Source organism: Rhipicephalus microplus, chromosome X, assembly GCF_043290135.1.
Source record: "Rhipicephalus microplus isolate Deutch F79 chromosome X, USDA_Rmic, whole genome shotgun sequence".
NCBI classification, from domain to species: Eukaryota; Metazoa; Arthropoda; class Arachnida; order Ixodida; family Ixodidae; genus Rhipicephalus; species Rhipicephalus microplus.
In genome coordinates this window covers 317,842,780-317,868,566 of record NC_134710.1, presented here as the reverse complement: position 1 = coordinate 317,868,566, position 25,787 = coordinate 317,842,780, and the positions used below count along the sequence as shown (strand labels likewise).

The window sequence follows — 25,787 nt, the reverse complement described above, 5'->3', positions numbered from 1 at the left end:
ATTGTGCAGAAAACCCAACTTGCTCGGCCAAAGCACGTGAGATACAAGTTCTTGTAATTATCGATTAGAGACAATGTTCCCGAAAATACGCTATCACTGAAATTCAGGCAAAAACTTGGGGTATGCTGGTGCTGCAGTCCATCATAACACAGCAATAGAAGTGTATCTTTCCATGTATATCGCAGACGTGATCGAAAAAGCTGTAGAAAAAGCTATGCAACACCTCGCCACCAACATTTGTGAGTCTTTTTCCTATATTATAGCCAGTCAGATGGCACAAGAATGCCAAAAGATATGGGCACAGCTTCACAATAGGCTGAGGTTACACACTTGTTAAGTGAAGCAGAATCTGAGATAGCTCTTTTGAATATACAGGCTGCAAGGCCCTCTCATGGAGGCAATCAAAGGTAAAGTGATGCTGACAAAAAGGTACTCAGGATTTAGATGATATGAACATGGACATCAAATCTCTAAAGCTTTCTAGATCCCCGTCTCCAAGAAATCTGGCTCGCCAAAGCATTTGAAAAGCAAGAAATACCAGAAGGACAATCTCTCGTAAAGCGATTTTCTCAAAGAAAGTGTTTGAGGTAAGGCTGTAGTCATAGGGTCTCTCAAAATTCTCGATTGCAACTGCTGATCTATTATCTCAGCTATAACTGGTTTGTTGTATTTGTCTTCTAAATTCGCTCCAGACGTTATTGCACTGCAAGAAACAGGGCTGTCGGCACACAATTCGTTTCCCTTAACTAATTTCTGATCTTTTCAACTTGACCAACCATCCAAAATTGGAGGTTTTGCATACTTTGTGAATGATAAAATTAGTTTCAATATTAGTTTCAAAGGTCAAAATTTTGTACAAATGTATGCTTCCTCAATGCAAAATTTGTGCCTCAGAAATTACCTTGCCAAGATGCCTGCCTTTTTTTCTAGTAAATGCCTACTTTTTGGTTGATGTACAAGACACGAAATGTTTAGATATGACTGTTAATTCATGGTGTAAAAAAAATTCTGGTTGGAGATTTTAATTCTCACCACATGTGTTAGTGTTTTAGAACTGATCAATGCAGCTAAGGATTGCAGGACTGGTCTAGAACAATTTATCATGCCTAAACGCTAAAACTCCCACATTTATCCGAGATCGATCCTGCTTTGCCTTAGAGTTAGGTTTTGTGAACTCGGCTATTTTTAGCACTTCGTGAACTGCCCTAAACTACACCACCAATAGTGACCACTTTCCTGTAATGTTTGAGATTGGTTTCCCAATAACACCATCATGTTCGCAAGTTCGAATTTTTTATAAATTACTCCGATTATAAAAATGACCAAAAACAGTTTTGGCTCCTCCTTTAGATGACAGCGATGAAACTAAAGCCATGAAATTAAGTGCAGGAATTAGCAGAGTGCATAAAAAAGCAGAATTCACAATTGATATTGCTTAAAAGGTGCCTTATAGTCTATGGTAGAATTCAGATTGCTCACGTGATCACAGACGACAGGCAGCTTGGAAGCAGCTAATCAGTCCCGCCAAAATTGGTCAGGCTACAATTTCATTGCCGCTGGGTTGAAGTGCATGGTGGCCCAAGCTAAATAAGATTATCACAAAAGATAATTCGACTTTCTTCCCAAAGCTAAAAGTAAAGAAGCATTATTTCTATATATGAGATTTCGCAAAATCCTGTCGCCTTTAGTAAATACTGATCATGAAAGGCTATCACTGGAAGAAATGAACAAATCTCTAGAGTCAATTGGAAGAGGTCTAGAAAGTAGATTTGTTTTTGTTTAATTTTTTTTTCAAAGAACTGGCAAAAATATACGATAACGACTGACTTAAATGACACTGTATGAAGTGCTGACATTAGATATTTACCTTCGTCAGCTCCTGGTCCTGATGGTATAACAGTTTCTATGATTGAAATTTTATTCAAGTTATCACTCGGTGACATCCTCAGTCTTATAACGTATTCTTTAAACAACTTCTGGATACTTTGTGACTGCATAATAGCCAAGGTTATGTCTATATTAAAAAAAAACAAGTGTCAGGTTTTAACAGCAAAAATATCAGACCCATCTCTATAACATCGAACCTATAGAGAGGATCCATAGTGTGTGCTCAATTTTGTGTGCACATGCTGATTAAGAGTTGAATGCATCTTTCCCAAAAGAGACATTATGCTGCGATAGTAACACATAACATACGGTAGCTAAAGCTTATGACAGTGTCGAGCACTCCATTTTACTGAATACTCTACAGAGCTTCAGTTTTTCGCATTATATTATTGGATGGTTACCAGAATTTTTAAAGTACAGTGAATTTTATTGCATTAAGGATGGATGATGCTCATCTACATTCTAGCAGAAATGTGAAGTTCCTCAAGGGGCAGTTCTATCTCCATTATTATTCCATGTACTGCTAAGCTCTCCAGACGCCGTATGGGTAGACGCAGCCTGCGTGGGTGATGAAGCGGTCGCTGCCGTGGTGGATCACAATCTCTCTCTCATAGGTACACACACACTCCCTCCAGACACGTGCCCCGAAGCTGCAGAGGAAGCTGCCATTGCCTTAGCAATCGTAAACACAGAAGCACGGTACGTCTTATCAGATTCCAAAACCGCAATCTTAAATTTTGCACGAGGCCGAGTTCACGTCCCTGCTTTTTGCATACTGGATTCGCCCGCTGCAACCCCGCCCCGTCAAGTGGAGTTGATTTGGGTGCCCGCGCACTGCGGGAATCCTGGAAACGAGGCCGCCAACCTCTTAGCCCGAGGTTCTTTAAACCGGGCTCCCGCGGCCTCCGATCTGGGATTCACGAAGGACCGCGCGCACACTTTCAACGAGCTGACTCAGGCCTATAGGGCAGCACGTCAGCTATATCCCCCACCGCACAAGTCCCTGAGCAACCGACAGGCAACCCTCTGGCGCCAGCTACAAACTCACACTTTTCCCTCTCCTCTCATTCTATCGCACTATCACCCCCTTTTCCTCACCTCAGCCTGTACCCTTTGCCCTGAACCTCATGCTTCTGCTATACACATCCTTTCTCACTGCCCGGCGGATCCTCCCCCGCGGGCCCTAGAGCACCTAAAGACTTGGGAGGATTGGGAGACCCTACTGCGCTCAGAGGACCCGGTTGAGCAGACCATGGCGGCCGACCGGGCTGCCAGCGTCATGGACCACCATCAAATGAACGCTTGAGCGCAAAGGGGTCGTGCGGGGGCCCGGGAGCCTGCGTGCTCCAAACTCCTCTGTTGAATAAAGTTTTTCTCCTCCTCCTCTACTTCAAATGACCGGGATGTCATTGTCTACATTTATGCATATGATATTGAATTTTTTGCAACAGACAGTGACATTTGCTCTTAGCATCAGGAATTACAAATATATATTAGTATCCTAGAAATTTGGCTGCAGCCAATTTCATTGTTGTGAGACATCAGTAAAAGTGGCCACCTGGCATTTCCACTAGCAGATTCAATTTCAGTTCTGCTCTAATATTAGCAGGAACCCATCCCACAAGTGGATCCTGTCAAGTATTTGGGCATGATTTATAATGAAAAGCTTAACTGGAGTCCACACATATAGTATATAGTGGCAAAGGCACAAAGGGCTTCAGGCTTATTGCGCAGGATGAGAAACAGGAAATATCGGTTAGGTACTGATACCTTATCAATGTTGTTCAAACTGTATATGTGCCCGATATTGGAATCTGGGTGGATATCATTTTTGGACGTTCCTGCCTATAAAACGAAATCTTTAGTTTTGTTGGTGCAAGAAATGCTACGGATGTGCCTGAGACTTCCAAGGCTTGTGGCTATAATGTAATATACCAGGAAGCACGCGTGCCATAACTTCTTTGTCGATTCTGCATCTTAACGCTACAAACTTTCCTAACGTTTTACAGCTCACCAGCTAAAAAAAATCTAAAGGTACCTTTATCAGTAATCATGATGCCTTCTTTCTTGCTCATTGGCCATGATTTCATACACACCAGATTATTTTTGTTCAATAGAAACTGGAAAACATAAAGGTAGATATTACAATGATAACTGAAACTAATGGTTTAAGTCACAATGTTACGATAGAATATGAAAAAATTTTCCCCCCAAAATCTAAGCTTCAATCTATCAGATTTTTTAATAACAGATTAAAATATTACATAGTACACGCAGGCAAAAATAATGTAATAGCCACAGCTCCTTCTTTCATAAATGAAAAGGCAGGTGTAGGAAATGCCTCTGATTACCTCGGCTGGTCATTCTGAGTCAGGCTGCCATATTTAATTCCTGTTTTAGATGGAGAGCTTGTGGCTATTATACTGGCACTTCGAAAACTGCCTTCGAACGAAATCAGTGCAATCATCATAACAGATTCTTTATCTGTGTTTACAGCTCTTACAGCTTCCCACCAATCACGAGCCCTATTGACTTCGTGTATACTAGTACCACCACAACTGAAACTCCTGAAATTATAATGGGTTGCTGGTCTCTGTGGCATACACTTAAATGAACTGGCGGATTAATTAGTGCGAGCTTCACTTGATGGACCGATAATTTCAGTACTCCCAGAATACACATTATTGATCAGATATAGAAAATTAGCGATTTGTGCAGATATAATGGAAAGTATTACTAAATGGAAAGACTATCAGCACCTCAGATTTCCTTGGAAACCTCTGTGGAGTAAGTCTAGAAAGTTTGAAGTTTTTTTGCACAAGTTTTATTGCCGTGTACCCCCATTAAATTTTTATTTACACAAAGCTGGTCCGGCGATATCTCCCCTGTGCCAATTCTGTGAAGAAACAAACTATTGAACATTAGTTTGTAGCATGTCGTACCTATTAATTCATTAGGAAACGACTTCTAGTTATTTCGTTTTCTACGATAGGATTAAGTTTAGCCGCAGAAAGTGTTCCAAGTTTCAGTGCCATCGTTTTGGGACATAGCCACAAAAACGTATTTGATGCGGTATGTAATTTTGTTCAAGCAAGTAAACATATTCCGACATAATCTCTACTTTATATGTACTAAAAATACCTTTATTTAAATATAAATATGAATAAATGTAAGACACACATTCTGAATTTCGTTGGGTGAGGTAAACTAAGCTGTCTGGTCAGCTCAAATTTTTGAGACTTTCTTTATAATATAAGCACTAATTTCCAGTTATTTTTATTTTTATTATTATTTTCAATTTTCTCACTTTATTCCATTATCAATGTAACTTTATTAAAAATCTTTTTCATGGCAAGTTATTTAGTTGTAGGTTGGCAATCATTACTGTAGTTATCATCCACAGGCTAAAAAAGTTTTCTTTGAGCAATCCTTTGAAAGGCAATGTGTTGGAGTCGACAGGCCACAAACAAACAAAGCAATGATGCTTCAGAACCGCTGAGCTGGCCTAATAGTGGCGCGTAAATACACTGTAGTCACATACAACTTAATTCCATAGAGGCGCCGCCCAGATCACCAAAGAGCGCCAGCTGATCGCCTCGGTGCAGCTCATGCACTAGGAAATAGTGTTTTCCGAAAGCGGCGTTACCCAACGCCTCCTCTAGAATGATGCCTGGGACTTGAGCCCAAGGGCTGGTTCCCGGCCTTCTCCTGTTCTCTCCTCCAAATGATGGATGGATGGATTAATATGGCTGTCTCCTTTAGATCGGGCGGCAGCTCACGCCAACTAGGCATAATACTTAGTGAACTAAAAACTAGATTTATCTTTTCATCCCCATTAAATAGTGAGGCTAAGGACTGGTACTTTGCATTGAAAGATTTAATTTTCACTCGTGCCTTCATGGTAGCCACCAATCAGATAGCCTCTTTCTAGTTATTCCTTCCCGCTTAAAGTCTATTTTGCGATCCCTGTCCCTAAACCCCAATGCTTTGAAAAGCTCTGCGCCATCATCCTGAACTATAGGGTGAAGCCCGTAACAGAACATTGTCAAGTGTTCGGTAGTTTTCTCCTCCTCTCAACACGCACTGCATATCGTGTCTGCACCTTCATACTTGGTCCGATAAGTCATGGTTCGCAATACTCCCGTCCTAGCCTCGAACAGTACAGAACTAGCCCGAGTGTTATCATAGATCCTTTCCTTGGTAATTTCATGCATAAAAGTTCGATAGATCTCTTGTGCCTACTTCTTAATCATTCCAATTCTTCACATGTAGTTCTCCGTTTCTTTCAGCTTCTTCTGAACCGATAGTTCTTTTTGGTTTGGCTCCCTGCTGTTTTCTAAGCATTTACCCGTCAATTTTCTGGTTCACTTCCTCCATTCGGATCGACATTTCTAATGTTCATGTAGCTGAAAACCTTCTTAGCCCAACGCTCCTCCCCCATTTCTCTCAATCGCTTTTCAAATTTTATCTTTCTGCTAGCTTCCCTACCCTCAAATCATGTCCATCCCATATCACCTTGTACTCCCCGATTTGGTGTATTCCCGTAAGCTCCTAAAGCAAAACTACCTATTCAACATTGATTAATTTCCAATCTTGCTTGAGCTTCTGATCTCATTTACAAGACCGCATTGCCGAACGTCCGACCAGGAACCATGACCCCTGCCAAATTCCTCTCACAACGTCATACCTACTGTAATTCCACAGTGCCCTATTTTTAAACACTGCTGCACTCCTGTTACCTTTAGTCGTTACATATATTTCATGTTCCCTTAGGTACTCGGTCCCATTGCTTGTCCATACACCCAGATATTTGTATTTATTCGTTACCTCTAGCGTGCCCTCCTAGCCTAAGCTCACTACCTTCATTATCATTAAAAATCATGAGTGCTGATTTTTCCTTACTGAATCTGAAATCTAAGCTATCTCCGTCGTTACCGCAGATGCCCATCAATCTCTGCAAATCTTCATTGTTGTCGGTCATTAGCACTCTATCAACTGCGTACATCAATGCTGGTATACTGCCTCTTCGATGAGTTTTCCCTGCTTGACAAAAGAGAGGCTGAAGCCAAGTTCACTCCCCTCTAATTTGGCCTCTAATCCCTGTAGGTACATCATGAATATCAAGGGTGTCGGCTGCGAGCGCTCTCTACTGCCGTCTCGGAGGCAACACAGTCGTGTCTTTGTGATGGCGTCACTTCAGAATAATGTCGGCTGCGAGTGCTCCTTGCAGAGAAAGCACTGAACCACGAGGAACCTCCCATCTCCATGGGACAGCGTGCGCGACTTCGCATGCATCTTTCTAGAGGAGGCGTTGCGTTGCCTTACCCACCAACGTTTCTAGAAACGTTGTTACCCACTGCAGCCGTTCCGCGCATGGCGTAAGTCCGGAGCACACGCCCATTGGTGCACGCTTGTGTGCATCAACTTATGAGGAGAAAATGCCGCAAAATTCAAAAGTTTTATCCAACCGTAGGCGAATAGGAATCGTAAAAAGTCCGTCGTATCTAAACGCAGAGGTCCATCAATGTATCACGCAGTAATATGTTAGACCGTAGTTGAAGTCTTAAAAACGTTGGCTGAAGTGTTGCAGGGCCCATTTCAAAGAGCGCGCGAGGTGCGATAGTGGATGCAGAAGCAACTGCACCATGTGACACACTTGTGCCGCCAAAAACGCAATCAAGCGTGTCTTTTTTTTAACTTTGAGTGTGTTAACCTAATGTCCCGATTGTTTCTTTTTGCAAATGTATAAAGTGAAGAAAAGAAAGCTAAGAAAAAAAAATCACGATTCAACAGGTGTTCTTTGGCCGGCACCTGTCACGTGCAGGCAACGTTGGGCCCAATGCACAAGCCACAGAACATCCCGAGCCTCGAGTCGGTAGACTATGGTAGGTGTTCTGTGGTAGGTGCAGAGAACACCTAAACACTACCATTTGGTAGTTGTTCTGTGGTAGAGTGTTCTAGAACACCATGTCGAACAGTTTCTCCGTGTAGAACAGCATCGCGATGTGCTACAGTTGAAGTGCTACGCTTCGTATGTACATTTTTCTTCGCCTCAGGTGTGTTTACATATCTCAACTGTGTTTACATACTACATATCATAGTGTGAACGTTGCGTTTGGAAGAAACAATTATGATTGTTACGTTGGTGCCACGAGTGCCATATGCCATGTTATTCGAGTACTTGAAGAGTAACATCAACATTTTGATGAAGGAATCGTTATCTCGTTGGTTTGTTTTCGTCAACGCAATACCAAATGAACCATGACTGTCGCAACACCTTAAATAACGAATAGGGTGTACTTTGTGCCATAAAAAGCCTCGGCAGCGAGACGAACTTGTAGTTTCACTTTGTGTTTACAGTTGCCAACAATAGTTTCGTATTGCCTGTGATGTTGCTGAGATGACATCCCTTATTTACTTGCCTCTTTAGCTGCCCGCGGAAGTAGAATGGCAGACTCCTCCGAAAAGCTAGATACGACCCCTAGGCCAACGGTAAGCCGTCACATCCTCGCCGGTTTCTCACCTGAATTTACATCTCAGTGTTCACCGTCTTGTTTCTGTGTTGATTCACTAATAATGAATGTCATTAGCTTGCTTTTTTTTTTCCGGGGGGGAGGGGGGTATGCTGTTTTTATTTGTGTATTGGTTAACTTTTATTGCTGTTAAATTTTTGTAAGGAGACTGAACCGCAAATATGCATGTTCACACACTGCTATTTCTGTCCGCAATTCTGCGCTATTATATCTGAATTGTCGTCCTGTGCCCTTTCTATCCCATCCCCTCCCTCTCTCTCTGTACTTTTGTACGGATATGTCGGTGAAAGCTTATGCGCGGAAAAATTTCCTGTCATTTAACCGTGACATGGTTAGCGCTAAACTGCCACTGTTGCCCTATTTACGTGTCGTCGGTTTAAACGAACGAGTTTCACTCACTGATACTTAGTAGCTAGAATTCATTCAAGTTCGATATAACTTGTCTGATATGAACTACTCAGCTCGAAATATTGCAGCAGCCGTCAGCGTGTGTCACATAATGCATTTTTTCACTCTGTGTCTAGCACTCTGTTCAGAGGGAACAAATAACCACATATAAAGTTCCATCTGGACAGAACAAAATGCTGCGGCTTTGTGGTGTGCTGCATATGAGTCTGGCTCAAGATTACATAGGCTAAATTGATTGGCCAATTATCACATTCATTTCAGCGCTTGTATTGTCAGTTCTTTCTGCATCCTTGTTTTTTTGTGCTGCTGTCCACTTTTGAAATTGTTGTACACCCATGATGTGGTGTAAACGGGCAACAGAAGTGCTTTAAATTGCTGTTTGTGACGTCTAGTGGCGAGCTTATTAAGACCATTGATTTTGTCATGCCTTTGACAGTGCAGTGCTCTCAACAACAGACAGCTTGCCACTAGACAACAATTTTGACGTGCGCTGTCATGGTTCATACAAGTTTTTCATGGGTGTACATGTGTACATATTACTCACATTCTGAAATTGAGCATAAATTTTTTTATTGAGTTGTCATTGAAGTGCATTATTGCAGTTTATTGTAGAATCTTGTTATTGTGTGGAGAAAAACAGTGGTCACAGCAAGGCACAATACATACAAGGCTGGGATGTAGATTTCGCATTGCAACTGGATGAAGGTACTTGGCATTCATTATTTAGGCAGTGTGAAATGAAATGATATTTCTCAGAAGCTACAGACCCACACTTTGCACCCATTGTCAGATTCACTTTGACACGAGACAAATTGCTGCATTTAAAGTTTCATTCGAATGGAATTGCAATAGCATGACTAGCATTTCATTTGATTCTTTCCGGAGCACCTGTTCACATGGAATAAGTTCTTTGGCAAACTGTAGTTACTCATTTAGGTTTTGTGGGGGGGTGAGTACGAGTCAAGAGCGAAGCTTGTGATTGTGATAGCAAGGCACAGGAGGGGAAGTGGTGCGCCAATTGCGTCATGCTCTGCCAATCTGACCTGCGGCGTCAAGTCATGCCTAAAAAATTTGCACGTGCAATGCCAAATTTAGTCCACAGTTTTATCATCGACAGAGCAACAGTCGTGGACTACTCACAGGACGCAGCTGCGTCCATATCTAACTACTGATTTTGGATCATGCATAAATCTTGCGCCATGTGAACACAATGCATTATTCTTGTCATGTTGGCGTTTGTGTGCATACTTCATTATGCGACTCTATATATGTTTTAACAGCAAAACTGTTAGGCAAACTTTAAAGACGGAAGTGCTGTTGCAAAAAACTCACCGCACCATTGCCGAGCAACCGCCAAGCGCTTTCTGTGCTCAGAAACAGTGTGGCGAGCTTTTTGCCATTTAAACTGATAAAATTAATTTTAAAAAGTGTCACTGGCTTAGCGATAACTGTAATAGCAACTATTACTAATGTTGTAATGGTGATGCCGAATGCACTCCTTTCTTTTTATTTTTTGTCACCGTGCCATTACGTGTGTAATGCGGCCTTGGGCAAACCATGTCCAGATGACTGGAGATTATCTAGATAACCTTAAAACCTTTCAATGAGATTAGGCGCACAACGAATACATTACAGTTTGTTCTATAACTTACGCGGCCATCTTTGATGGCACATGTATCAATGCTGCCGCGCTTTGCTGCGTGGCAGATTATCGAAGGCCGACTCTCTATGTTTGCTGCTATCAGTCTACAGTATGTATTGCTTGTAGAGGGATGTTTCGTTTTCCGGGCACAGGTTAGCCCAAATAAAAAGTTCATTCATGAAAACAGCGGCTGCTGCCCTCATTGACTTCACGACACTGACAATTCGAAGGCTGACAGCTAACTCTTTTGGATCTGAGGTCGTGACACTCTCAACTACAAAGTGCTGGTGTGATAGAATACGTACGTTCGCTCCAGGGAGAAATGCTTTTACCGCACAATCTCTGCCCGTTGAGAGCGTACCACGTAGAACTGTTTACGAGCTGTGCGCTGATGCTTGCCGGTAAGTATTGCGCGTGCCATACCACGTAACACGGTTTACGAGTCGTGTGCTGAAGCCTGCCGATATTGCGCGTGCCAGCTATCGCAAACACGCCGTTGATTAGAATCAAAATTCACGGCTGCTGCTCTAGTGACCCCCCCCGTCCTTGTCCCCTGCGAATTTTCATGCTTATTTAAGGGGAACTCCGGTACATTTTTATTCATACTGAGATAATGCTGTTTTCTAATAGTATTGACAGTCCTGAGAAAGCTAGGGTAATTTATTTTGCCCAGTCATTCGGGAATAATTTTATTTAACTAAAGAACGACGAGTCACAACAGGAACCGAAACTGGGAGTGCCTCTGTCGTCCGTGGTGGGCATCCGATGACGTCACAAGAATCTACCGCTGATGGCGTCACGAGATTCGCTACACCCTGCCATGGCTGACCAGGGTGTAAGCATAGCTCACGTGCCTCGATCTTTTGATGTGCGAAAAACAAGTTGGTGATGTTATCCGACGCCGAATCAAGTTGTGTGGCTCATCTGGACTTACCCGTGACAAGTTCAGTAATGATTGCAGGTACTGAGTGCGCAAGCATAGATTTCGACCCTCCGGCGCTGCATCCGTCTGCTGGGAAAGATGGGGTTTTTGAAAAAAGAGTAGGCCCTGACATGTACACAGGGTGGCCCGCGTTTACAAATGGGATTCCAGAATCGGCTACCAATTTTGAAATTTGTTTTCTAAAGAACTAAATGAATTGTGGTGGTATAATTTGGCACATATCACTATAGTACCAACGCGAGCACATGTTAAAAGTTTTATTGAAATCGGTGAATATCGAAAAAACGCCGTAGTTCTCCTTTAAGACGGGCACTTGTCCCCGCCGTGGTGGTCTACTGGCTAAAGTACTCAGCTGCAGACCTGCAGGTCGCGGGATCGAACCCCGGTTGTGGCAACTGCATTTTCGATGGAATAGAAAATGCCATAGGCCCATGTGCTCAGATTTGGGTGCATGTTAAAGAACCCCAGAATCACATGGTGGTTTTGGGGCCTTAAACCCCACATGTCGGATCATCAAAGCGAGACGGGCGTGTATCTTATCTCTGCTTGAGCATTCGATGGCAGTTCTCACACGTGATGGGATGCTATTGCGTAAGCCCTCTAAGTGAGGAAAATCAGCCATCTCGTTTAATCTTGGCTTTAGCAGCGCTCATCACCCCAGCTTGCGTAATTTTACACACGGGTCGAACGTACAATGCACGTGAAATGGTACCTATAGTAGTTTACACTGAATATGGCGACAGTGGCGAAAACTCGTTGTGTGCCATATAATTTCTATCGTAACAAAAAAATTTTACTTAATTGCTTAGCAGTGGCGCAGCGACAGCATCTAAATTTCCTCGTGGTTCTCATGTTGGCTGTGGCAATTCAATTATGGGTACATACGTTTTTACATTGCTTTTTATAGAGCCCTATAGGTTTAGTATGAAGATAAATTTTTTTACATAGTAGCTCATATCTAGCCTTGAGTTGCTGTTCATTTTGGATGGGGCATTTTAATCACATTTCTGAATATCACAACATTTTAACATTGATTTTTTTTGTTCGTTTGAGGTCTAGTAGCTGTCCGGAATGCCGCCTATGTTTTTTATTTGAGTTGCTGCACTTTCACTTTTGATGTTTTAAGGTTCAATATTGTTGCGAGGCAGTGGGTATGGCTCCCCCGTCGTAGATACATCAATGAAGAAGAAGTGAATTCGGCGCGCGAGATCCTAGCAGCCCTGGGGTGTCACACCTACCTGTAAATATTGCAAATACACTTGTTTCTCTCTTCTGTTTATTTGTAATCCCCGTAACAATATACGTGAAATTAGGGTAAGCCTGGTCACTTGATCAGCATTGCATGCTTAGTAAAAACCACTGAAATGTTTTGTGTTTGTCAGAAAGCAAAAATTCTAATTAAGAATGATGTGTTGCCTGAAAAATCTGCTCCAAAACTGAATTTAGATGCTTCAAAAAACCCGTTTTGCTGCTCCAGAGTTGCTACAAAGCTCTCTTTTTACTGCTCCAAGGCTGCTCCAAAACTGCATTATTCCTGCTCCCAAAGCTGCTCCAAAATAATGAAGCCCACTTCCACCTCTAGAGGCAGTAATATATAGCATAGTTTTCTGTTACAGGTTCAGTTCTTGCACTTTTGTTTTGTACTGATTGGAAAAAAATGACTAGTGGTTTGCTCAGTTACATTTAGGAAATAACCACATTGGTGTCTAGTGGGATGTTCCTGTGAACTCTTGATCTCGTAGTAGTGATGCTGGCAAAATAGAAAAACAGAGTGACAGGGCATAGGTTACTAGCCTACCAGTAACTTGGACAAATCAGCGACTACAAAATACTGAGAACTCTGAAGTGGCACGATGTAGATTGCTGCCTTCTATGACAATGTGTCAATAACCAATCGGTCTATAATATTGTGCGTGACATTCATTTTTGTTCAGGTTATGTGACCACCACCTGTTTAAGTACACTTTCTCATTAAAGTTCTATAGCACATATGTGTCTATGCATGTTCAGATGCATGTAAGTACATATTCTCACTAGTGGTGGTTCGAGCAGGTGCTGGCTGCTATTTCTAATGCTTTGGTTCATAGCTTTTGAGAGATCTCAAGTGGCATGCTTCTAAGGAGTAAAATGTGCATGTCAAGGACCTTCATCCAGTCAGGAATCAAATTTTAACCTTGTATTTATGGAGTGTAACAGCCATGGACAATAGGATATACAAAAGAAGATGCAATTAGTGAGGGGTCTTTAACTGCAGCACTTATTTTTGTTTAGTTTCGACGGAGCGATAGATGCTGCTTTTTGTGCTCTACAATGAAGTAAGTGCCGCATGTTACATCCTCATTCGTTAGTCCTAGTGTTTGAGCTAGCACGCCTACTGTAACGAGTGCAGAAGGTTATGTTAGGTAAGTGGTGTTTTTTCCAGGCCGGCAGGTCACATAATGAGTCGTCATAGCTCGACAGAGTGGGCATATTGATAGGCTGACAAGATATCATCAGCATGACAAGATGTGCACTTGTAATGCCATTTTCCAACTTCAGCCAATAATATCACCAAACGACCAAAATGTACAGCTTGACATGTGCTTACACTCCCTTAATGTTTTTCCCTGCAATGAAAAGAACAGCATAAACCATTTTTTTTTCATTTGCACCCATAGTTGAAGTGCCAGCAAAAGATTTGTAAACCTCAGTATTTAATTTTTTCTTAGTAGCTACTGTCTCATTTGTCATAGCATTTTTGTCTGAGAACAAGATGAAAGTTAAATTATGTGCTCTTACGCTATGGTCGGAAGAAGTTTTTGATTTCAAGCAGTATTTGAGGGCCCTGTGACATGCTTGGTCTGCTCAAGAACGAATACTATCAGGTGACCGCAAATACTGGTAATGTCACTTGCCGCCATCTGCCATGTCATCAATGCTGCTTTTTCTTCTGCTGTTGAGTGCTTCTAGTGCATGTTTTCTTGATCATCAGGCTAGAGGTCTTATCTAGTGTGGTGAATGGCCGTGGAGCTGGGAAGAGTGTAACACCAGTGTCACACGGTCACATTTGTTCTCAGTTGGGCCTGATGTAGACCTCACTTCTTTATCATGATTGTCTTCTTTACACAAGCTGCATAAGAGAGCCAGTCACTGTTCAGCAGTTTGGTGAGGGTTGGGTTTAGTCACGACCAGCAGTGCACCATGTGACAGCATAATAAAAAAATGCAGTGAGAAAAGCACCATTCTCTTTTTGAATCTCGCCCTAGGCTGTCACCTTGATCTTATCCAACTGAGGTAGCTATTTAACTCAATTGAACAAGATCAGCAGGACGGTGACCAAAGAAGTTTGAATCCGATAAGGAGTGTGTAACAAATCGCCTGCGAAATCAGCTAGCCCTGTAAATAGATGACCCTAAAGCGTTGCGTCTATCCCCTGCCGTCATTGGCCGAGAAGCATGAAATGAGGGTGTGCTAAGCCATGACGAGTAAGAGGGCTGAAGCGGTGTGCATTGAAAGTGTCTGGCGTGACCCTGCCTGGAGCCATCGCTAGTGCAGATCTTGGTGGTAGTATTAAATACTCAAGTGAGAACCTTGAGGAGTGAAGTGGAGAAGGGTTCCATGTGAACAACAGTTGAACATTGGTCAGTAGGTCCTTCTGTTTCAGTAGCCACGGTATTTGACATGCTGAAAACGTTTTTGCTCCTGTCATTTATACAGTCGCATGTTCAGGAGTAATAAAGAAAGCAGTTAAATCAGAACATGGGTGTCGTATAACAGTGTGTGTGTTACATGTAAGTACCATAATTTATGCTTTACTGACTCACTGACATGGGGCAATGCTGCGTTGTAAATGTATGCAAATTCCATGTACATATGGCGGAGCTCAATACGGTTATCTCTCCACAATGTAGTAGAGAGCTGTAGTTTGTTTATAGATTTTTCTAACGTTCGCGGTACACCTTTACCAGTGCGGTTGATGGCAGCAGTGGAGCCAGTAGCGGTATCTTGTGGCATTTTGACCAACTACACTATAATTTTTTTCTTTTCAGCCTCGTCCCTGTTTTTGTCGGGAAAAAAAAAGTAATGAGAATAGTGTTAGTTCATGATAGTCTCACCGTCAATGTTTTACAGAGGGGTAGTTAGCAGATAAGTCACTGCAATGTCAGGTTTGTGGGTCTCTAGATAGGCTTTGCCAAATCAGGTGTCACTACCAGTGTTGTCCATCTCGTATACATCTCTGGTGATCTGGCCAAAACTCGGGACATAAATTGCTTATGAGCGCAGCCCACTTAATGAAGAAGAAAAGTGGTCTCCGCTCAATGTCTGGTCTACCGGTCACGTCGCTGCTGCTGCTGGTTTGAAATATATTTCATCCACAGCCTCGTCAATACGGCTTCTCTATTCCGTAACATATTTGGTGGAGGTGGAACAGTCCCCATCCTCACCACGAAGCTTTGCAGTGACCGCACTGTCCAGCCTCTGTTCTAATGACAACACCCCCTCACCGCCATCACCTGGAGCGCCAGCTACTACGTACCTTGCGATGTCCCACCCTTGTGATCCCGGTACACTCTCCGCCCAGCCTGGCCTTGACGTCGACTACTGGCTCCGCATGTACGAGCGCGTTAGCCTGTCTCACCGATAGGACCTAACTATGATGCTCGCCAACGTAATCTTTTACTTGGATTCCACCCTGTGTGTATGGTTCGACGCTCATGAGGCCGAGCTCACCAGCTGGGACATCTTCAAGGACCAACTACGCGACATTTTTGGGGACCTGTCCGGTCGACAAACGGCCACACGACAAGAACTCGCCACCCGAGTACAGTCATCAACCGAGTCGTATGTCTCCTACATACAGGACGTGCTCGCGTTGTGCCACAAAGTGGACGAGCAAATGACCGAGAGTGACAAGGGGGGCCACATACTCGAGGGTATCGCGGACAACGCTTTCAACTTGCTCGTGTACAACAATGTCACGACCGTCGATATCATAATTTAGGAATGCCGCCGCTTTAAAATGGCCAAAAACCGCCGAGTTCGGCCTCAATTTTCACGGCTCCCTAACACGGCTGTCATGTCAACCTCTACCGATCTCAGTGCTGCAGCATCCTTGCATGTGATTGTCACACGCATCATTCGGCGCGAGCTTGAGGCGGCCTGTCCGGCGCCGTTTCATGCACTTCCACTCGACTAGGGCACCGTGCAAACACCTCCAGTGGTGTCAGTTATGGAAGTCATGCAGCAAGAAATTGCTAACCTTGGTTTTCCTGTCGCCTGCTCCGTCTCGCGACTGGACTACAGACCGATGCCAATAAATGCACCACGCCACGAACCATACACTCTGCCCAGATCCCGCAATCCGACTGTGTGGAGAACAGCAGACGACAAGCCAATCTGCTTCCACTGTCACTGAGTTGGACACGTCTCCCGCTATTGCCGCAGCACTTGGACCCCCCCCCTCATTAGAGATAATTTTCTTCTTCTTCTCGGCCATACGCGGACCCCCGTCGGTATTCGCCCAGCCGTGAGTATCCTGCTTCCGATACACCTAACAGCCGCTCTGGTGCGCGTGCACCGTCACTGCAATGCCATCCTTCTCCGTCGCTCCTACCCCGCCGCTATTCATCGCCGACTAACTATGGATCATTCCTGATGGAAAACTAGATTATGCAGCTCCTGGAGGTAGTGCTGCATCAAGTGCGACTGACCCGAATCCTTCGTTGACGCTACTTACTAATAAGAACTTGCTGGAAGTGCATGTGGACGGTCTTTCTTTGACGGCTTTAGTTGACACTGGAGCTCAGGTGTCTATAATGAGTGCTCGTCTCTGTCGCCGCCTCAAAAAAAGTACTCACGCCTGCCGCAACACAAGCCGTCCGTGTTGCCAATGGTGCAACTGTAGCTTTAATTGGAATGTGTACCGCTCGTATTAGCCTTCCCGGCCGCCATGTTCCTGTTTTATTTACCGTGCTCAACAGTTGCCCTCATATCGTCTTCTTCGGGATGGACTTCTTATCGAGGCATTCTGCCCTGATTAACTGTTCTGCCGGCACTCTCTGTTTAGAACTTCCTCTTCTCCTGAATTCCCACCCTGAACTCCATAACAGTGCACCACTGACATCTTCCGGATACCACCTAAAGCTCTCACATTCGTTGAATTGGCAACACCCTCTCCTGGGCCCGACGGTGATTATATTGTGACGCCTATTCCGGATGTTCCCCTGGCGCGTGACATTACTGTCCCACACTCCGTGTTAACCATGGCTTCTAACCGAACATATTTACCTGTTATCAATTTCGGTTTTATAAAACAAGTGCTACCTCAAAGAATATCCGTCGCCACGCTAAGACCCTTAATTGACGACCACGTCACCTGTTTTGCGGTAGACGTACGTCCCGATCATCCACGTCACTCGCAGGATACCAAGTGCTTGGATGCAACCTTACGCTCCATGATCGCCCCGAACCTCTAACCTGAGAAGTCAGCCGCGTTCTGCCGCCTTCTGGCTTCATACCACGACATCTTCGATATAGGCAGCCGTCCACTCTTCAAGCACCGCATTAACACAGGTGATTCTCATCCCATTCATCGGCGACCATACCGGGTGTCTGCCACCGAGCGTAAAGTAATTCAACAAGAAGTCACCAAGATGTTAGCCAAGGGAATCATTGAACCCTCTTCGAGCCCTTGGGCGTCCCCATTGTGCTCGTTAAAAAGATGGCACGTGGCGCTTTTGCGTGGATTACCGCCATCTGAATAGAATCACGAAAAAGGACGTTCACCCTCTACCCCGCATCGATGACGCTCTTGATTGTCTCCATGGCACCCGATACTTTTCTTCAATAGACCTACATTCCGTCTACTGGCAGATTGCTGTCGACGAAAAAGACCTAGTGAAGACTGCATTTTTAACTCCAAACGGCCTATATCAGTTCAAGGTCATGCCGTTTGGGCTATGCAACGCCCCAGCCACGTTCGAGCGCATGATGGACTCTCTGCTACAAGGGTTCAAATGGTCAATATGTCTCTGTTATCTTGACGATGTTGTTTTATATTCTCCAACATTTTAGACCCACCTTCAGCGGTTGTCAGCTATCCTCGATATATTCCGCACTGCAGGCCTTCAATTAAACTCGTCGAAGTGCCACTTCGGACGCTGGCAAATTACAGTGTTGGGTCACCTTCTCGACGCATCTGGTGTGCAGCCGGACCCGGAAAAAATTCGTGCAGTCACCAGTTTTCCTGTACCCCGGTCAGTTAAAAACGTCTGTTCTTACTTTAGAAAGTTTGTGAAAGGTTTCGCAACCATCGCTCGAGCTTCTGAAGAAAGACGTCTCGTTTACGTGGTGTACCGACCAAGTTGCTGCTTTTTCTCATCTAATCACGCTTCTGACGACTCCACCTATATTGGCTCACTTTGACCGATCCGCTCCGACAGAAGTCCGAACCAATGCTAGTGGTCACAGGATTGGAGCCGTCCTAGCCCAACGCCAACAGGAACACGACCGAGTTGTCGCCTACGCTAGCCGCCTCCTCACAGTTGCTGAGCGCAACTATTCCATTACAGAGCATGAGTGTCTCACTCTTGTTTGGGCAGTCTCAAAGTTCCACCCATATTTATATGGCACAAATTTCTCTGTAATAACTGACCATCATGCACTATGTTGGCTTAAGTCACTGAAGGATCCTACTGGCCGGCTCGGGCGCTGGGCTCTGCGACTGCAAGCTCTGCCAAATCAGGTGTCGCCACCAGCATTGTCCATCTTGTATACTACTCTGGTGATCTGGCCAAAACTCACAACATAAATTGCTCATGAAAGCAGCCTGCTTAATGAACTCGCGGCTTTTTGCTTGACTTTCCTATTTGGCGCTTTTACTAACTTCAAAACTCAATAATGATTCATTTTAGGCTGCAGTTCTGGTTGCTGTTGTACACACCACATGCTGGTGTGCCTGCAATGCAGTGTAACAGTCAAATTTTCGTGGCAGTACTCCTTTCAAGTGTTGACCCAACCACAACTATGTGTTAGCTATGTTCATTGTATGTATTCCTTGCTACACATAAGTTTTTCATACCTGTTGTGTTTACTGAAAGCCTTTTTCATCACAATTATTGCACCTTCAAAATTCTGTAAAGCACATAGCGACAGCAGGTTTAGAATTTTCAGTTAGCAATGAGTTTTGCCAGGCTGGAAGCACTTGGGCTCCGTGCAGGGACATATTGTAGGAATGTCAAGCATAAAAATATTTACAATTTCATGTTTAGCATACTTGTAAATTACCTATCGAGCTACTTGAAAAATATGACCACTTAAAAGCTGACAATTTATTAAATACTCCAATAAATAGAAAATAATTCCTCATAACTGGACAGATCTGTAAGTAAATTTCAAAACCCCGGTCCTGGCAATTCAAAGCTGAGCGAGTTCTTAGAGCAAAAAAGACAGCTGCCCCGTTATATTGCAGACAAAAGGCCAGTGACGATAAAATGTCGGCTTGAATGAAGGCACATCACCACGCAAGCTGGTCAGGGAGAACAAGAAGTCATCTGACATGCTAGAGATTTTATTTCTGGATGGGATACGTAGTGCTTATCCATTTTTTCTTTTAACTGCAAGTAGGTGCAACACAGTCTAATTAAAAGCTTGAGAGTCCTTCCCTGAGTTTTATACTTTTATGGCAGTGACACATAAGAGTGAAAGAATGGACATGAAGAGATGGGAAACATAGCTGATGATGACAGAGGGTAAGATGGTGGGATGAAATATATGTACTAATCACCAGGCATAAAATGGAAACTACTCACATAGGATTGCACCCCGCCACAGTGGTATAGTGGCTAAGGTACTTGGCTGCTGATTTGCAGGTCGCGGGATCGAACCCCCGCTGCGGTGGCTGCATTTCCGATGGAGGCGAAAATGCTGCAGACCCGTGTGCTCAGATTTGGGTGCACGTTAAAGAACCCCAGGTGGTCAAAATTTCTGGAGCCCTCCACTACGGCATCTCTTATAATCATATGGTTTTGGGACGTTAAACCCCACATATCTATCAAATCATCGCACAGGATGGCAAAGTGGAGATCGTTAGGCGAGGCCTTCGTCCAGTGGGTGAGCATAATATAGGCTGAGTATGATGGTGCAGTCAAAGGAAGGGTGGAATTTTAACATTTCTTGCACACAGTATGAAAGAGGTAAGCATATGTGAGATGACTTGCCGCCTTTCGTGACAACCTATAGTCTCGGTGCGCATTCATGAAAATTTTGTCACTTATCGTCGCGGGTTGAGTCTAATGTAAACATGAGGTAGGGTTTCAATACAATTATCATTCTTGAAGTTGAACATAACAGTGACGAAGTGTTTCCACTTTGATGCAGAGTGCATTTGTAATAAAGAGAGGTGCTATGCAATCATAGCATTTCTATGAAATTTGGCATTCTGGAAAAAAGAAGAAAAAACAAAAAGACTTGTATATGTAGTTGCCACGTACTTCTGTTATAAGAAACTGTATAGCAGTCAATTCGTGATACCGCCTATATCAACTGTAAAAATCAAGTGTGGGTATGTGTGTGTACATGCGCATTAGTATGTAAAGATACTAGATATCTATAGCTGTCCGAATTATTTTAGAGCCCCCTCCCTTCCCTCCAAAAAAGAATTTTTTTTTGTATGAGGTGTAGCTTTTTTTGTAAGAGGTGTAGCTTCCAGGTACTTGGCTCTTGTTGAGGAAACCAACCTTAGCGTAGATACAATGAATGATAATCTGACGAGTATCATTACGGAGTGTGCAATGGAAGTTGGAGGCAGGGTAGTTAGACAGGACACTGGCAAGTTTCCCAGGAAACGAAGAACCTCATTAAGAAGCGTCAAAGCATGAAAGTCTCAAGTACAACAGACAAGAAATAACTGTCAGAGCTTTCTAAGTTGATAAATAAGTGTAAGGTATCTGATGTAAGAAGGTATAACAGGGAGAGAATCGAACATGCTCTGAAAAACAAAGGAAGCGTCAAAGCTGTGAAGAGGAAACTTGGGATAGGGAAAAATCAGATGTATGCACTAAGGGACAAAGAAGGCAAAATAACTACCAATATGGATAGGATAGGTAAAATAGCGGAGGGGTTCTACAGAGATATGTACAGTAGCCGGGACAACCACGACCTTAATACTATAAGATCTAGCAGTAACCCAGATGACACCCCACCAGTAATGATAGAAGAAGTCAGAAAAGCCTTGGAGAGCATGCCAAGAGGCAAAGCTGCTGGTGAGGATCAGGTAACATCAGGTCTGCTGAAAGATGGAGGACAGATTGTGTTGGAAAAATTAGCCACCCTGTTTATGAAGTGTCTCCTGACCGGAAGAGTACCGGAGTCTTGGAAGAATGCTAACATCATCCTAATGCATAAGAAAGGAGATGACAAGGACTTCAAGAATTACAGGCCGATCAATTGCTCTCTGTAGTATACAAGCTATTTACAAAGGTAATTGCTAACAGAGTTAAGAAAACATTAGAATGCAATCAACCAAAGGAACAAGCAGGATTTCAAACAGGCTACTTAACAATCGACCACATTCATATTGTCAATCAGGTAATGGAGAAATGCTCAGAATATAACCAACCACTATACATAGCCTTCATAGATTACGAGGAGGTGTTTGATTCAGTAGAAATATCACCAGTCACGTAGACACTGCGGAATCAGGGCATCGATGAACCATATATAAACATCCTGGAAGAAATTTATGGGGGATCAACTGCTACAATATTGCTTCATAAAGAAAGCAACAGAAAGCAACTCATGACTACGTAGTTAGACAAGGAGAGCAGAAAGGTTGGTCTTAAAATTAATCTGCAGAAAACGAAAGTAATGTACAACAACCTCGGAAGAGAGCAGCGCTTTGAGATAGGTAATCGTTCACTTCAAGTTGTAAAAGATTATGTCTACTTAGGGCACGTAATAACTGCAGAGCCGAACCACGAGATAGAAGTAACTAGAAGAATAAGAATGGGGTGGAGCACATTTGGCAAGCACTCTCAAATTATGACAGGTAGATTGCCACTATCCCTCAAGAGGAAGGTATATAACAGCTGTATCTTGCCGGTACTTAGTTGCTGAGCGGAAACCTGGGGACTTGCAACGAGGCTTCAGCTTAAATTGAGGACGACACAGCGAGCAATGGAATGAAAAATGGTAGGTGTAACCTTAACCCCCGAACGCAGAGATGTTACTTGGCTCGCGACTTCGGCTTGACTTGAGCAAGTCGGCGTCAAGCAAGCAGCGGACTTCAAAACGCCCAAGTCAGCCTTTGCGTTTTATAGATGCTCAGGCTGTCTTGCTTGGTCAAGTCAAGAACGAGCTTCAAAGCAGAAACACGCTGCTAGCCAGCTAACGAGGGTAATAATAAAGTTGTTCGCGTAAGGCATGTGTTACAGCAAAAAAAGACCATACGTTTCAAAAGAACTATAGAAACGAAGGGCCACAAGCTTTTTTTTGCCATTTTACGGCTAACGAGCGGCACGTGGTGCCTGCCGCCACAGCGATGCACAGTGTTGCTTCTGTAAAGTGTTCCTTGCCCGCTGGTTTTAGTGGCCACCCAAATGCGGCGCGTTTCTCCACGGTTGCTTGTTTGGAGGCGAAACAAGCATCGCGTTGGGTTCTTTTGTTGTTATTTTTTTTTCAATCAAATGCCATGGCGTGTATTTGTGCTTACCTGGTTCACGAGGTAACGCGATTTTAACGGTATTTGCCTTTCTGTTCGCCTGTGGACATGCTTGTAGTGGGCTAGGGCGCAGTTATATATGAAAAAAAAAGTTCTGGGAACGAATGTGATTCGTATCCTTTTGTTGAGCATAGTAAACAAGAGAAAAAGTGGGGGTCAGGACATTGCCGTCACCAGAATTTCGTCTGGCGGGGTGCAGCAATGTCTCGCTGCATGATGGTGAAGGGGATAAAAAAACCCGTGATAGGGCACCTTTTTTTTGTGTGTGTGGAATTTCACGTAGCGTTGTGCTACAAACGATGCCTTTCTGAGCGAGAAACAGCACCTTAGACGGGACAGAAGGATAGACGAGGCACACAGACACAGCGCCGAATCAATTTTGTACCAAAACAGATAAAAAATGTTTTAGAAAAAAAACAGAAATAGCCTTGGCGGTTACGAAACACTTCGGCGTCGTCACTACCAGGCTATTAATACGCACGTGTGTGTAGTCGCCACAACCTGTAACGCCAGGGAAATCAGCAACTTCATAAAAGTCCCGCGTAACTACAGAAAATGCTGCCGGTTGCGGAAAGCGCACCAGCATCGCGTACAGGTGCTTTGCGACGAGTAGCGTAACTTTTCCTACTGCACAGGGAACTGTCGGTTACGGAATGCGGACGAGATTCCCAGTGACTGCTTGGAATGTGCCAGTGCCGTAAAACGTGAGAGCCATCAGTAGCTGTAACACTGGAGGCACAGAGTGTCTTCTGTTGTTCCCACTCTTACGGAGTGGCGACATACCCAGCAGCTGCCGCACGGCGTTCTTCGTGAATATGTATCGAGCGTGTAATTGTTCTTCGTCGTACTACTCCATCGGATTTGCTCGGTTACGTAAAGCGGGTCCAAGAATCTTTGGCAGGCAGTGCGCCTCAGAAAATGCTACGCTTATGGCGAGGTAAGCAAACTCAAAAGCGGCCACCTTCCGCGCTACGTCCATTCGACAGGTGGCCATGTTGGAATAACGCGTGAAGTCGCTTTCAAGCTAGCGCCGCGGCTGACTTGAAACTTGTCCTGACTTCGACCGAGCCAAGTCGCCTTCAAGTCGTCCACAAGCTCGAGAACGGTTTATGGTGACCGGCAAGACTGTCGTCAGTCAAGAACGAGTCAAGTTTGAGTCAAGTAACATCTCTGCATTCGGGGGTAAGAGACAAGAAGAGAGCAGAGTGGATTAGGGAACAAACGGGGGTTAAGAAGAGGAAATGGACGTGGGCCGAGCATGTAGCGCGTAGACAGGATAGCCATGGTCCTTAAGGGTAACTAACTGGATTCCCAGAGAAGGCAAGAGAGTTAGGGGGAGACAAAAGGTTAGGTGGGCAGATGAGATTAAGAAGTTTGCGGGTATAAAGTGGCAGCAGCAAGCACAGGACAGAGTTAACTGGCTGAACATGGGAGAGGCCTTTGTCCTGTAGTGGACGTAGTCAGGCTGATGATGATAATGATGATGATGATGTAGCTTCTCAATATAGCTCAGTATTAGGTGTAACACCAACATAAAGCAAAAAAAATAGTATGGATTAATAAGGTGCTTGTTTATTTTTTCATTATTGTGGTTCAGTAAAAGCTCGTTTATCTGGACCTCGTTTCCTAGGAAATTCGATTACCTTAGACTCGCGGTGCGATCCCAGCGAAATTGTGTATAATTCACTGGGGTGAAATGTTCAATAACTGGGAGGGATTGAGCTGGGCATCGGTTATCTCACACAACTCCGCGCCACTCCGGATTCGCGCGACCTCGACGGCTTGGAGGCTCAAGCACTGCTTGCCATAACCGACAGTGGAACCGGAGTTTTGGAGAAACTGAAACCGAACGAACTGCAGCAGAAAATGATCATGATGATAGTGAATAAAAGGGAAGTGCCTAGGTGGCACTAATCAGCACCCGGCGAAAGCGCGTGAGCTACCGACACATCTAGTGTCTACTAACATCTGGTTGCTACGTCGGCTGGGGTACTTCGTGACTTGGTTCTTTGTGTTGTGACTTCGCGTGTTGCGGCTGTGTGTGTGTGTGTGTTTGCATCGCTGTGGCATTTTATACTGATGGCGACCATCACAGGAGTCAAGCGGCCACAGCAGCCAGCAAATAATCTAGAAAAGACAGGTGATGATATTGAAAGACATGAACGCAGGTGTTTGTGGACGAGAGATAATGAAGAAGTAGGGTGTTAAGAGAAGCACCTTAAGGGACTATGTCAAGAACCATGTAAAAGTTTTTGAGGCTTTTGACAGCGGCAAATTCGCTGGTAAACGAAGACAACTAAGGACTGCAGCACACCCGAAGCTGGAAGACGCACTGATGCGGTGGATAACAGACATGCGGAACAGCAAGCTGAAAGGATCAGCCGTCAGCACCTGTAACTCGAACGCTGCGATGCGTGGCCTCTGCTCGCTTGGACTGAGGTTAGCGCTAACAAGCGCTGAAAATGGTATGCTTGCTGCAGTTAATGATAGATGTAGCGCACGTCTGTTTCACTAGTAAATTTGCGTTTCGAGTCTGCCTGACTGGCATGTCGAATGCACTCACTTCGCATCCCGTTTTTGCCATCTTTTGCTCATGGCTACGTTATGGCGTCCCCATGGCGATTGTTTTTGTGTACTTACCTAGACAATTAACCATTACGTGCAATAGCCAACTCA

At 44.1% G+C, this 25,787-nt stretch overlaps 1 protein-coding gene across 8 annotated transcripts in view; it reads left to right on the top strand.

Moving 5' to 3' along the window:
* The first annotated feature begins 7,724 nt into the window (after positions 1–7,724).
* LOC119185247 (uncharacterized) overlaps positions 7,725–25,787 on the top strand; it is a 255,979-nt gene continuing 237,916 nt past the window's right edge. For 3 of the 8 annotated variants that reach the window (XM_075879544.1, XM_075879540.1, XM_075879538.1), the window contains exons 1-2: positions 7,728–7,943; positions 8,318–8,379. In XM_075879544.1, coding sequence (XP_075735659.1) covers positions 8,335–8,379 — 45 coding nt within the window. In that variant the 5' untranslated portion in view covers positions 7,728–7,943; positions 8,318–8,334. Of the gene's footprint in view, positions 7,944–8,317; positions 8,380–25,787 lie in introns of all 8 variants that reach the window. The other 5 variants (XM_075879543.1, XM_075879541.1, XM_075879545.1 and 2 more) reach the window with 4 other exon arrangements.